At 44.0% G+C, this 15,000-nt stretch overlaps 1 protein-coding gene and 1 long non-coding RNA gene across 9 annotated transcripts in view; both read left to right on the forward strand.

Moving 5' to 3' along the window:
- The window catches only part of adam19a (ADAM metallopeptidase domain 19a), a 256,777-nt gene that overhangs the window by 206,908 nt on the left and 34,869 nt on the right, over positions 1–15,000 (forward strand). Inside the window, exons 7-9 of the mRNA XM_052460731.1 lie at positions 2,268–2,333; positions 5,052–5,123; positions 5,977–6,143. Coding sequence (XP_052316691.1) covers positions 2,268–2,333; positions 5,052–5,123; positions 5,977–6,143 — 305 coding nt within the window. The remainder of the gene's footprint in view (positions 1–2,267; positions 2,334–5,051; positions 5,124–5,976; positions 6,144–15,000) is intronic.
- On the forward strand, positions 10,432–13,772 carry LOC127906678 (uncharacterized). 8 transcript variants are annotated; one of them, XR_008062354.1, is made up of 3 exons: positions 10,432–10,455; positions 12,440–12,517; positions 13,746–13,772. It is a non-coding gene; the product is annotated as an uncharacterized LOC127906678 (long non-coding RNA). The 8 variants fall into 8 exon arrangements; XR_008062353.1 differs by lacking the exon at positions 13,746–13,772 and adding an exon at positions 12,585–12,611; XR_008062348.1 differs by lacking the exon at positions 10,432–10,455 and adding an exon at positions 11,002–11,029.

A 15,000-nucleotide genomic window follows, 5' to 3' on the forward strand; every position in this document is an offset into this window, starting at 1 on the left:
CTGTCATTTGCTGCCTGCCCTCTGACCTGTCGTTTGCTGCCTGCCCTCTGACCTGTCATTTGCTGCCTGCCCTCTGACCTGTCGTTTGCTTCCTGCCCTCTGACCTGTCGTTTGCTTCCTGCCCTCTGACCTGTCGTTTGCTTCCTGCCCTCTGACCTGTCGTTTGCTTCCTGCCCTCTGACCTGTCGTTTGCTTCCTGCCCTCTGACCTGTCATTTGCTTCCTGCCCTCCTGTTTTTGTGATAAACTTTTGTTACATGGGGCGGCAGCGTAGCCTAGTGGTTAGAGCGTTGGACTAGTAACCAGAAGGTTGTGAGTTCAAACCCCCGAGCTGACAAGGTACAAATCTGTCGTTCTGCCCCTGAACAGGCAGTTAACCCACTGTTCCCAGGCCGTCATTGAAAATAAGAATATGTTCTTAACTGACTTGCCTGGTTAAATAAAGGTTTAAAAAAATAAAAAAAACATCAAACTGTCTGCATCTGGGTGTTATCATGAGGTCTGATAATCAAGCTCTCCTGAAATCTCCCGGAGGATGTTTGGCAACATTACAATTACAACCAAATACTTTTTATGTCTTTCTAAAATAATTCCCCCATTCAATGAACCAAAGGGTGGGTGAGGCATCAAACTAAGATGTTTATCTATGTGTAAGGTTCAAATATTCAGTGTTCAGGGGAGATCTTGACAGCATAAGAGTTACTTATCAATTAGGCAATTATAATTTTTTTTTTTTTTTCATTGTCAGTATTGAATAGAGGAGAATCCTAGCCAATGTTGAGTTCTTGAGAGACGGTTTTCCAACCTGAGTTGGTTTCATCAACTGCACCGGTATCAACTGCTTGTCGGCCATTTGCAGTTTTACACGAGTACCGGTGGAAAGTTATTTAGGGACATCGGAGAGGACAATGACATTAATACATGCTAATAGTTAACGAGAGAGAGAACCAGTCTAACTACACAATGTTTTGATTTGGTTAGTCTGTTGTATATCATTATTTTACCTGCTGCATAAATCTCTCTCTGTCTCTGTCTCTCTCTCTGTCTCTCTCTCTCTCTCTCCTCTCACTGTCTCTCTCTCTGTCTCTCTCTATCTCTCACTGTCTCTCTCTCTGTCTCTCACTGTCTCTCTCTATCTCCGTCTCTCTCTCTCTCTGTCTCTCTCTCTCCTCTCACTGTCTCTCTCTCTGTCTCTCTCTGTCTCTCACTGTCTCTTTTTTTCTGTCTCTCACCGTCTGTCTCTCTCTATCTCTCACTGTCTCTCTCTCTGTCTCTCACTGTCTCTCTCTATCTCCGTCTCTCTCTCTCTCTGTCTCTCTCTCTCTCTCTCTGTCTCTCTCTCACTGTCTCTCTCTCTGTCTCTCACTGTCTCTTTTTTTCTCTCTCACCGTCTGTCTCTCTCTGTCTCTCACTGTCTCTCTCTGTCTCTCAATGTCTCTCTCTATCTCTGTCTCTCTCTCTCTCTCTCTTTCTCTGTCTTTCTCTCTCTTTCTTTGTCTTTCTCTGTCTCTCTCTCTGTCTCCCTCCTCTCTATCTCTCCCCCTTACCCGTCTCTGTCTCTCTGTCTCCCTCTTCTCTCTCTCTATCTCTCCCCCTTACCCCTCTCTGTCTCTCTCTCTGTCTCTCTGTCTCCCTCTTCTCTCTCTCTATCTCTCCCCCTTACCCCTCTCCCTCTCTCTCTGTCTCTCTGTCTCCCTCTCTCTCTCTCTCTCTCTCTCTCTCTCTCTCTCTCTCTCTCTCTCTCTCTCTCTCTCTCAACACTCTCTTTCCACCCCCCCCCCCCACATGTCTTTAGCAGTCCAAGAAGGCCACAGGCCGACTACCCTGGAACCCTGGTAGGCCAAAATATTGGCCTTCTATCTGGCCCGGGCAAGACAGCCATGCCTGCTTGTATAAATCAATGTATTTTAATTACCACAGTGCCTCTGCCTAATAGCTGTAATCAAGTATTAGCAAAGCGGAAAATGACTGATAGAAAGATACTGAGATTGCAACGTGTCACAGACCTCGGTATGTTTTTCTTCCATTGTGTCATTTCTGTTTTGTGAAAAGCTCAGTCTGTTGCCATGGTTAAAAACAACCCCCCCCTTTTTTTTACCCCCACGACAATAGGATGAAATGGTGGGTGATCATTTCTAACAGAGAGGTGACACGATTCAGTCCTGAATTGATGTGACCATTCAATTGTGTGTCCATTACACCAAACGGACCAAATAACCCCTCACTGTGTCCCTCCTCCCTTTCTGATCTCACTCTATTTGGAAACAGGTGAGACGAAATGCCTGGGGCACTACCAAGTACATGGAGCTGTACATCGTGGCTGACAGTACACTGGTAAGCTAGCTAAGCCAACAACAAGTGGAGCTATTTGTTATTGTTCCTTTGATCGGAGCAGGGCAAGTGCGTATGTGTTTGTGTGTGTATACGTTTGTGTGGTGCGTGCGTGCGTGTGTGTGGGTATGTGTGTGGGTATGTGTGTATGTGTGTGTATATCTGTGTGTGTGTGTGTGTGTGTGTGTGTGTGTGTGTGTGTGTGTGTGTGTGTGTGTGTGTGTGTGTGTGTGTGTGTGTGTGTGTGTGTGTGTGTGTGTGTGTGTGTGTGTGTGTGTGTGTGTGTGTGTGGGTATGTGTGTATGTGTGTGTATATCTGTGTGTGTGTGTGTGTGTGTGTGTGTGTGTGTGTGTGTGTGTGTGTGTGTGTGTGTGTGTGTGTGTGCGTGCGTGCGTGCGTGCGTGCGTGCGTGCGTGCGTGCGTGCGTGCGTGTGTGTGTGTGAGAATGTATGTATGAATTTATGTGCACACGGTTGAGTGTGTGTGTGTGTTTGCAGAGTCGAGTGTGTGCGTGCGTGTGTGCGTAAAGTCAAGTGTGTGTGTCACATCCGTCCAGGGATGTCAACCAACCCATTGATTCATTGAAGTATCAAATGGACATGGGGAACATGGTCCTCAATCATCCTCAGCTCTAACATCATGGTCCTCAATCATCCTCAACTCTAACATCATGGTCCTCAATCATCCTCAACTCTAACATCATGGTCCTCAATCATCCTCAACTCTAACATCATGGTCCTCAATCATCCTCAACTCTAACATCATGGTCCTCAATCATCCTCAACTCTAACATCATGGTCCTCAATCATCCTCAACTCTAACATCATGGTCCTCAATCATCCTCAGCTCTAACATCATGGTCCTCAATCATCCTCAGCTCTAACATCATGGTCCTCAATCATCCTCAACTCTAACATCATGGTCCTCAATCATCCTCAACTCTAACATCATGGTCCTCAATCATCCTCAACTCTAACATCATGGTCCTCAATCATCCTCAGCTCTAACATCATGGTCCTCAATCATCCTCAGCTCTAACATCATGGTCCTCAATCATCCTCAGCTCTAACATCATGGTCCTCAATCATCCTCAGCTCTAACATCATGGTCCTCAATCATCCTCAACTCTGACATCATGGTCCTCACTCATCCTCAACTCTGATGTCATGGTCCTCACTCATCCTCAACTCTAACATCATGGTCCTCAACTCGTTAGTGACATAATGGCCCTCACTCAGGGTAGCCTAGTGGTTAGAGCGTTGGACTAGTAACCGGAAGGTTGCAAGTTCAAACCCCCGAGCTGACAAAGTACTAATCTGTCGTTCTGCCCCTGAACAGGCAGTTAACCCACTGTTCCTAGGCCGTCATTGAAAATAAGAATTTGTTCTTAACTGACTTGCCTAGTTAAATAAAGATAAAATAAATAAAATAAAAAACTCATCCTCAACTCTGACATAATGGCCCTCACTCATCCTCAACTCTGACATCATGGTCCTCACTCATCCTCAACGCTGACATAATGACCCTCACTCATCCTCAACGCTGACATAATGGCCCTCACTCATCCTCAACTCTGACATAATGGCCCTCACTCATCCTCAACGCTGACATAATGACCCTCACTCATCCTCAACTCTGACATCATGGTCCTCACTCATCCTCAACTCTGACATAATGGTCCTCACTCATCCTCAACGCTGACATAATGGCCCTCACTCATCCTCAACTCTGACATAATGGCCCTCACTCATCCTCAACTCTGACATCATGGTCCTCACTCATCCTCAACTCTGACATCATGGTCCTCACTCATCCTCAACTCTGACATAATGGTTCTCAATCATCCTCAACTCTGACATAATGGCCCTCACTCATCCTCAACGCTGACATCATGGTCCTCACTCATCCTCAACTCTGACATAATGGCCCTCACTCATCCTCAACTCTGACATAATGGTCCTCACTCATCCTCAACTCTGACATCATGGTCCTCACTCATCCTCAACTCTGACATAATGGTTCCTCACTCATCCTCAACGCTGACATAATGACCCTCACTCATCCTCAACGCTGACATAATGGCCCTCACTCATCCTCAACTCTGACATAATGGCCCTCACTCATCCTCAACGCTGACATAATGACCCTCACTCATCCTCAACTCTGCCTACTTTGTGAAATAGTGTATAATTATGTTGCTGGCTGATGGGCTGAAGCACCTTTTCCTCACTGATAGAGAACAGCGTAGAAGAGACCAGAGGAAAGGATTTGTCATGTTAATGATGAACGTTTCTAGTTGGGTCTAATGGTGGGAGACCGAGAGCTCATTACCAGTCCTAAATAGACAATGTGCTCCAGCCGGCCAGGAAGGAATAGATATGTCTTCCCATAACGGTCTATTCTACGTTGCAGTTGGCTACTGTTAGGTGCAATATGAATATGATGCCGTGGTAACAGTGTTACCACGGCGGTGACCAATCAGAATACAGTATTTGGTCCACTCCTGTTCTTAATTGGTACCTACTACGATGATGAAGTAGGGGCAGAGATGGTGAAGTGGGACAGAGATGGTGAAGTGGGACAGGATTTCTCTTCTGGATCTCTCTTGTTCTATTGAGGACGCCCATTAAAAAAAAAATGTATTGTGTTTGGTTGAACATTTGTCACTATTGATTTTGTATCTGCCACTGAATGCTATTCCATCTCCCTTTGTAATCTAGTATAAACGACAGAATAAGGACTACCAAAAAACCAAGCTGAGGATAATGGAGATTGCCAATTATGTTGATAAGGTAAGCCAGCGTGGTGATGTGTGTGTCTTAGATACAATCCGCAGGGGGAGTAAAGAGAGCTCAATTTATGTGTCAACAAAATGGATAGTGTATCAGGGCCGGGAGAGAGAGTCTGGTTTTATAAATCACCTACTGACATATCATTAACTTACAAACAGTTCTCTGATATTTCTAAGATTAATTGTCTTTCTAGTCCTTTCCAATTTTGCCCTTTGTTGTGTCATCAGAATGATCAAAGTGATTGAAAATGATAGATTTTGAACAATCTAAATTAGTCTATTTAGAAATGCCTTAGTCACAATGAAAAACAAAACATATGTCTCTGTGTGACCCCATTGCCGTGAGTGTTGCCTGTTGCCGTGAGTGATATTTGTTGCCGTGAGTGATATCTGTTGCCGTGAGTGTTGCCTGTTGCCGTGAGTGATATCCGTTGCCGTGAGTGTTGCCTGTTGCCGTGAGTGTTGCCTGTTGCCGTGAGTGTTTCCTGTTGCCGTGAGTGATGCCTGTGCAGTTAGTGTTGCCTGTTGCCGTGAGTGTTGCCTGTTGCCGTGAGTGATATCTGTTGCCGTGAGTGATATCTGTTGCCGTGAGTGATATCTGTTGCCGTGAGTGTTGCCTGTTGCCGTGAGTGATATCTGTTGCCGTGAGTGATATCTGTTGCCGTGAGTGATATCTGTTGCCGTGAGTGTTGTCTGTTGCTGTCAGTGATGTCTGTTGCTGTCAGTGATATCTGTTGCCGTGAGTGATATCTGTTGCCGTGAGTGATATCTGTTGCCGTGAGTGTTGCCTGTTGCCGTGAGTGTTGCCTGTTGCTGTCAGTGATGCCAGGCGGTTGTGTTGTGTTGTGGTTCAGTTCTACAGGGCTCTGAACATCCGGGTGCCTCTGATTGGCCTGGAGGTATGGAAGGAGCGGGATGAGTGCATCATTACAGAGGAGCCCAACACCACACTCTGGTCCTTCCTACAGTGGAGACAGAAGCTTAAGTCCCGCAAGAAGCACGACAACGCACAGCTACTGACGTTAGTAAAGATCACTAACACACACACACACATGTGTGAGGCTATATACAGGGGGCACCGCGGGTCTATGTGAGGGTCTATATACAGGGGGCACCGCGGGTCTATGTGCGGGGCTATATACAGGGGGCACCGCGGGTCTATGTGCGGGGCTATATACAGGGGGCACCGCAGGTCTATGTGCAGGGCTATATACAGGGGGCACCGCAGGGCTATATACAGGGGGCACCGCGGGTCTATGTGAGGGGCTATATACAGGGGGCACCGCAGGTCTATGTGCAGGGCTATATACAGGGGGCACCGCAGGTCTATGTGCAGGGCTATATACAGGGGGCACCGCAGGTCTATGGGCAGGGCTATATACAGGGGGCACCGCGGGTCTATGTGAGGGGCTATATACAGGGGGCACCGCGGGTCTATGTGCAGGGCTATATACAGGGGGCACCGCAGGTCTATGTGCAGGGCTATATACAGGGGGCACCGCAGGTCTATGGGCAGGGCTATATACAGGGGGCACAGCAGGTCTATGTGTGAGGCTATATACAGGGGGCACCGCGGGTCTATGTGAGGGGCTATATACAGGGGGCACCGCGGGTCTATGTGCGGGGCTATATACAGGGGGCACCGCTACCGGGTCTATGTGTGTGGCTATATACAGGGGGTACCGCTACCGGGTCTATGTGCGGGGCTATATACAGGGGCACCGCTACCGGGTCTATGTGAGGGGCTATATACAGGGGGCACCGCGGGTCTATGTGCGGGGCTATATACAGGGGGTACCGCGGGTCTATGTGCAGGGCTATATACAGGGGGCACCGCTACCGGGTCTATGTGCAGGGCTATATACAGGGGGTACCGCTACCGGGTCTATGTGCGGGGCTATATACAGGGGTACCGCTACCGGGTCTATGTGCGGGGCTATATACAGGGGGCACCGCGGGTCTATGTGCGGGGCTATATACAGGGGGCACCGCTACCGGGTCTATGTGTGTGGCTATATACAGGGGGCACCGCTACCGGGTCTATGTGCGAGGCTATATACAGGGGGCACCGCGGGTCTATGTGCGGGGCTATATACAGGGGGCACCGCTACTGGGTCTATGTGCGGGGCTATATACAGGGGGTACCGCTACCGGGTCTATGTGCGGGGCTATATACAGGGGGCACCGCTACCGGGTCTATGTGCGAGGGCTATATACAGGGGGCACCGCTACCGGGTCTATGTGCGAGGCTATATACAGGGGGCACCGCGGGTCTATGTGCGGGGCTATATACAGGGGGCACCGCTACCGGGTCTATGTGCGAGGCTATATACAGGGGGCACCGCGGGTCTATGTGCGGGGCTATATACAGGGGGCACCGCGGGTCTATGTGCGGGGCTATATACAGGGGGTACCGCTACCGGGTCTATGTGTGTGGCTATATACAGGGGCACCGCTACCGGGTCTATGTGCGAGGCTACATACAGGGGGTACCGCTACCGGGTCTATGTGCGGGGCTATATACAGGGGGCACCGCTACCGGGTCTATGTGTGTGGCTATATACAGGGGGCACCGCTACCGGGTCTATGTGCGAGGCTACATACAGGGGTACCGCTACCGGGTCTGTGTGCGGGGCTATATACAGGGGGCACCGCTACCGGGTCTATGTGCGGGGCTATATACAGGGGGCACCGCGGGTCTATGTGCGGGGCTATATACAGGGGGCACCGCGGGTCTATGTGCGGGGCTATATACAGGGGGCACCGCGGGTCTATGTGCGGGGCTATATACAGGGGGCACCGCGGGTCTATGTGCGGGGCTATATACAGGGTCACCGCTACCGGGTCTATGTGCTACAGGTTAGTTGAGGTAATTTGTATACTGGCTTGCGAAAGTATTCACTCCCCCTTGGCACATTTACTATTTTGATGCCTTACGACCTGGAATTAAAATAGATTTTTGGTGGGGTTGTATCATTTGATTTACACACCACGCCTACCACTATGAAGATGCAATTTTATTTATTTATTGTGAAACAAACAAAAAATAAGACAAAAAAACAGAAAACTTGAGCGTGCATACCTCTTCAACCCCCCCAAAGTCAATACTTTATAGAGCCACCTTTTGCAGCAATTACAGCTACAAGTCTCTAAGCTTGGCACATCTCGCCACGGGGATTTTTGCCCATTCTTCAAGGCAAAACTGCTCCAGCTCCTTCAAGTTGGATGGGTTCAGCAGGTGTAAAGCAATCTTTAAGTCATACCACAGATTCTCAATTGGATTGAGGTATGGGCTTTGACTAGGCCATTCCAAGACATATAAATGTTTCCGCTTAAACCACTCGAGTGCCGCTTTAGCAGTATGCTTTGGGTCATTGTCCTGCTGGAAGGTGAACCTCCGTCCCAGTCTCAAATCTCTGGAACACCGAAACAAGTTTCCGTCAAGAGTTTCCCTGTATTTAGTGTCATCCATTATTCCTTCAATTCTGACCAGTTTCCTGTCTGGAAAAATATGGTCTTCTCGGGGTGATGAGAGGTATTGGGTTTGCGCCAGACATAGTGTTTTCCTTAATGGCCAAAAAGCTACATTTTAGTCTCATCTGACCAGAGTACCTTCTTCCATCTGTTTGGGGGTCTCCCACATGCCTTTTGGCAAACACCAAATGTGTTTGTTTATTTTTTTCTTTAAGCAATGACTTTTTTCTGGCCACTCTTCTGTAAAGCCCAGACCCGTGGAGTGTACGGCTTAAAGTGGTCTATGGACAAATACTCCAATCTCCGCTGTGGAGCTTTGCAGCTCCTTCAGGGTTATCTTTGGTCTCTTTGTTGTCTCTCTGATTAATGCCCTCGTTGCCTGGTCCGTGAGTTTTGGTGGGCGGTCATCTTTTGGCAGGTTTGTTATTTTGTGTATGTCCATTACATGAAATAAAAATACAAATCAATTTAAACTACAGGTTGTAATGCAACAAAATAGGAAAAACACCAAGGGGGATGAATACTTTTGCAAGGCACTGTACATATAGGGTAAAGTGACGATGCATAGATAATAAACAGCGAGTAGCAGCAGTGCAAATCCCTCCCCCTGCCCAAAATTAGAACAGCTCAGTTTGGTGTAATTAGAACATCACAGCTCAGTGAGGTGTAATTAGAACATCACAGCTCAGTTAGGTGTAATTAGAACATCACAGCTCAGTTAGGTGTAATTAGAACATCACAGCTCAGTTAGGTGTAATTAGGTGTAATTAGAACATCACAGCTCAGTTAGGTGTAATTAGGTGTAATTAGAACATCACAGCTCAGTTAGGTGTAATTAGAACACCACAGCTCAGTTAGGTGTAATTAGAACATCACAGCTCAGTTAGGTGTAATTAGGTGTAATTAGAACATCACAGCTCAGTTAGGTGTAATTAGGTGTAATTAGAACATCACGGCTCAGTTAGGTGTCATTAGGTGTAATTAGAACATCACAGCTCAGTTAGGTGTAATTAGAACACCACAGCTCAGTTTGGTGTAATTAGAACATCACAGCTCAGTTAAGTGTAATTAGAACATCACAGCTCAGTTAGCTGTAATTAGGTGTAATTAGAACATCACAGCTCAGTTAGGTGTAATTAGGTGTAATTAGAACATCCCAGCTCAGTTAGGTGTAATTAGAACATCACAGCTCAGTTAGGTGTAATTAGAACATCCCAATTCAGTTAGGTGTAATTAGGTGTAATTAGAACATCACAGCTCAGTTAGGTGTAATTAGGTGTAATTAAGACATCCCAGCTCAGTTAGGTGTAATTAGGTGTAATTAGAACATCACAGCTCAGTTAGGTGTAATTAGAACATCACAGCTCAGTTAGGTTTAATTAGGTGTAATTAGAACATCACAGCTCAGTTAGGTGTAATTAGAACATCACAGCTCAGTTAGGTGTAATTAGAACATCACAGCTCAGTTAGGTGTAATTAGAACATCACAGCTCAGTTAGGTGTAATTAGGTGTAATTAGAACGTCACAGCTCAGTTAGGTGTAATTAGGTGTAATTAGAACATCACAGCTCAGTTAGGTTTAATTAGGTGTAATTAGAACATCACAGCTCAGTTAGGTGTAATTAGAACATCACAGCTCAGTTAGGTGTAATTACAACATCACAGCTCATTTAGGTGTAATTAGGTGTAATTAGAACATCCCAATTCAGTTAGGTGTAATTAGGTGTAATTAGAACATCACAGCTCAGTTAGGTGTAATTAGGTGTAATTAAGACATCCCAGCTCAGTTAGGTGTAATTAGGTGTAATTAGAACATCACAGCTCAGTTAGGTGTAATTAGAACATCACAGCTCAGTTAGGTTTAATTAGGTGTAATTAGAACATCACAGCTCAGTTAGGTGTCATTAGGTGTAATTAGAACATCACAGCTCAGTTAGGTGTAATTAGGTGTGATTAGAACATCACAGCTCAGTTAGGTGTAATTAGGTGTGATTAGAACATCACATCTCTGTTAGGTGTCATTAGGTGTAATTAGAACATCACAGATCAGTTAGGTGTAATTAGAACATCCCAGCTCAGTTAGGTGTAATTAGGTGTAATTAGAACATCCCAGCTCAGTTAGGTGTAATTAGAACATCGCAACTCAGTTAGGTGTAATTAGAACATCACAGCTCAGTTAGGTGTAATTAGGTGTAATTAGAACATCCCAGCTCAGTTAGGTGTAATTAGGTGTAATTAGAACACCACAGCTCAGTTAGGTGTAATTAGGTGTAATTAGAACATCACAGCTCAGTTAGGTGTAATTAGAACATCACAGCTCAGTTAGGTGTAATTAGAACATCACAGCTCAGTTAGGTGTAATTAGGTGTAATTAGAACGTCACAGCTCAGTTAGGTGTAATTAGGTGTAATTAGAACATCACAGCTCAGTTAGGTTTAATTAGGTGTAATTAGAACATCACAGCTCAGTTAGGTGTAATTAGAACATCACAGCTCAGTTAGGTGTCATTAGGTGTAATTAGAACATCACAGATCAGTTAGGTGTAATTAGAACATCCCAGCTCAGTTAGGTTTAATTAGGTGTAATTAGAACATCCCAGCTCAGTTAGTTGTAGTTAGGTGTAATTAGAACATCACAGCTCAGTTAGGTTTAATTAGGTGTAACAGAACATCCCAGCTCAGTTAGTTGTAATTAGGTGTAATTAGAACATCACAGCTCAGTTAGGTGTAATTAGAACATCACAGCTCAGTTAGGTGTAATTAGAACATCCCAGCTCAGTTAGGTGTAATTAGGTGTAATTAGAACATCCCAGCTCAGTTAGGTGTAATTAGAACATCGCAACTCAGTTAGGTGTAATTAGAACATCACAGCTCCGTTTGGTGTAATTAGGTGTAATTAGAACATCCCAGCTCAGTTAGGTGTAATTAGGTGTAACATCACAGCTCAGTTAGGTGTAATTAGGTGTAATTAGAACATCACAGCTCAGTTAGGTGTAATTAGAACATCACAGCTCAGTTAGGTGTAATTAGAACATCACAGCTCAGTTAGGTGTAATTAGGTGTAATTAGAACGTCACAGCTCAGTTAGGTGTAATTAGGTGTAATTAGAACATCACAGCTCAGTTAGGTTTAATTAGGTGTAATTAGAACATCACAGCTCAGTTAGGTGTAATTAGAACATCACAGCTCAGTTAGGTGTCATTAGGTGTAATTAGAACATCACAGATCAGTTAGGTGTAATTAGAACATCCCAGCTCAGTTAGGTGTAATTAGAACATCCCAGCTCAGTTAGGTTTAATTAGGTGTAATTAGAACATCCCAGCTCAGTTAGTTGTAATTAGGTGTAATTAGAACATCCCAGCTCAGTTAGGTGTAATTAGGTGTAATTAGAACATCCCAGCTCAGTTAGGTGTAATTAGAACATCACAGCTCAGTTAGGTGTAATTAGAACATCACAGCTCCGTTTGGTGTAATTAGGTGTAATTAGAACATCACAGCTCAGTTAGGTGTAATTAGGTGTAATTAGAACATCACAGCTCAGTTAGGTGTAATTAGAACATCACAGCTCAGTTAGGTGTACAGAACATCACAGCTCAGTTAGGTGTAATTAGGTGTAATTAGAACATCACAGCTCAGTTAGGTGTAATTAGGTGTAATTAGAACATCACAGCTCAGTTAGGTTTAATTAGGTGTAATTAGAACATCACAGCTCAGTTAGGTGTAATTAGAACATCACAGCTCAGTTAGGTGTCATTAGGTGTAATTAGAACATCACAGATCAGTTAGGTGTAATTAGAACATCCCAGCTCAGTTAGGTGTAATTAGAACATCCCAGCTCAGTTAGGTTTAATTAGGTGTAATTAGAACATCACAGCTCAGTTAGTTGTAATTAGGTGTAATTAGAACATCACAGCTCAGTTAGGTTTAATTAGGTGTAATTAGAACATCACAGCTCAGTTAGTGTAATTAGAACATCACAGCTCAGTTAGGTGTCATTAGGTGTAATTAGAACATCACAGATCAGTTAGGTGTAATTAGAACATCCCAGCTCAGTTAGGTTTAATTAGGTGTAATTAGAACATCCCAGCTCAGTTAGTTGTAATTAGGTGTAATTAGAACATCACAGCTCAGTTAGGTTTAATTAGGTGTAATTAGAACATCCCAGCTCAGTTAGTTGTAATTAGGTGTAATTAGAACATCACAGCTCAGTTAGGTGTAATTAGAACATCACAGCTCAGTTAGGTGTAATTAGAACATCCCAGCTCAGTTAGGTGTCATTAGGTGTAATTAGAACATCCCAGCTCAGTTAGGTGTAATTAGAACATCGCAACTCAGTTAGGTGTAATTAGAACATCACAGCTCCGTTTGGTGTAATTAGGTGTAATTAGAACATCCCAGCTCAGTTAGGTGTAATTAGGTGTAACATCACAGCTCAGTTAGGTGTAATTAGGTGTAATTAGAACATCACAGCTCAGTTAGGTGTAATTAGAACATCACAGCTCAGTTAGGTGTAATTAGAACATCACAGCTCAGTTAGGTGTAATTAGGTGTAATTAGAACGTCACAGCTCAGTTAGGTGTAATTAGGTGTAATTAGAACATCACAGCTCAGTTAGGTTTAATTAGGTGTAATTAGAACATCACAGCTCAGTTAGGTGTAATTAGAACATCACAGCTCAGTTAGGTGTCATTAGGTGTAATTAGAACATCACAGATCAGTTAGGTGTAATTAGAACATCCCAGCTCAGTTAGGTGTAATTAGAACATCCCAGCTCAGTTAGGTTTAATTAGGTGTAATTAGAACATCCCAGCTCAGTTAGTTGTAATTAGGTGTAATTAGAACATCACAGCTCAGTTAGGTTTAATTAGGTGTAATTAGAACATCCCAGCTCAGTTAGTTGTAATTAGAACATCGAAACTCAGTTAGGTGTAATTAGAACATCACAGCTCAGTTAGGTTTAATTAGGTGTAATTAGAACATCCCAGCTCAGTTAGTTGTAATTAGGTGTAATTAGAACATCACAGCTCAGTTAGGTGTCATTAGGTGTAATTAGAACATCACAGCTCAGTTAGGTGTAATTAGGTGTGATTAGAACATCACAGCTCAGTTAGGTGTAATTAGGTGTGATTAGAACATCACAGCTCTGTTAGGTGTCATTAGGTGTAATTAGAACATCACAGATCAGTTAGGTGTAATTAGAACATCCCAGCTCAGTTAGGTGTAATTAGGTGTAATTAGAACATCCCAGCTCAGTTAGGTGTAATTAGAACATCGCAACTCAGTTAGGTGTAATTAGAACATCACAGCTCAGTTAGGTGTAATTAGGTGTAATTAGAACATCCCAGCTGTAATTACATCCCAGCTGTAATTAGGTGTAATTAGAACATCCCAGCTCAGTTAGGTGTAATTAGGTGTAATTAGAACATCCCAGCTCAGTTTGGTGTAATTAGGTGTAATTAGAACATCACAGCTCAGTTAGGTGTAATTAGAACATCACAGCTCAGTTAGGTTTAATTAGGTGTAATTAGAACATCACAGCTCAGTTAGGTGTCATTAGAACATCACAGCTCAGTTAGGTGTAATTAGAACATCACAGGTCAGTTAGGTGTCATTAGAACATCACAGCTCAGTTAGGTGTAATTAGAACATCACAGCTCAGTTAGGTTTAATTAGGTGTAATTAGAACATCACAGCTCAGTTAGGTGTAATTAGAACATCACAGCTCAGTTAGGTGTAATTAGAACATCACAGCTCAGTTAGGTGTAATTAGAACATCACAGCTCAGTTAGGTGTAATTAGAACATCACAGCTCAGTTAGGTGTAATTAGAACATCACAGCTCAGTTAGGTGTCATTAGAACATCACAGCTCAGTTAGGTGTCATTAGAACATCACAGCTCAGTTAGGTGTAATTAGAACATCACAGCTCAGTTAGGTGTAATTAGAACATCACAGCTCAGTTATGTAGAGAACATCACAGCTCAGTTAGGTGTCATTAGAACATCACAGCTCAGTTGGGTGTAATTAGAACATCACAGCTCAGTTAGTTGTAATTAGAACATCACAGTTCAGTTAGGTTTAATTAGGTGTAATTAGAACATCACAGCTCAGTTAGGTGTAATTAGAACATCACAGCTCAGTTAGGTGTAATTAGAACATCACAGCTCAGTTAGGTGTAATTAGAACATCACAGTTCAGTTAGGTGTAATTAGGTGTAATTAGAACATCACAGCTCAGTTAGGTGTAATTAGAACATCACAGCTCAGTTAGGTGTAATTAGAACATCACAGCTCAGTTAGGTGTCATTAGAACATCACAGCTCAGTTAGGTGTAATTAGAACATCACAGCTCAGTTAGGTGTAATTAGAACATCACAGTTCAGTTAGGTTTAATTAGGTGTAATTAG

Source organism: Oncorhynchus keta, chromosome 13 (genome assembly GCF_023373465.1).
Source record: "Oncorhynchus keta strain PuntledgeMale-10-30-2019 chromosome 13, Oket_V2, whole genome shotgun sequence".
Taxonomy (NCBI): domain Eukaryota; kingdom Metazoa; phylum Chordata; class Actinopteri; order Salmoniformes; family Salmonidae; genus Oncorhynchus; species Oncorhynchus keta.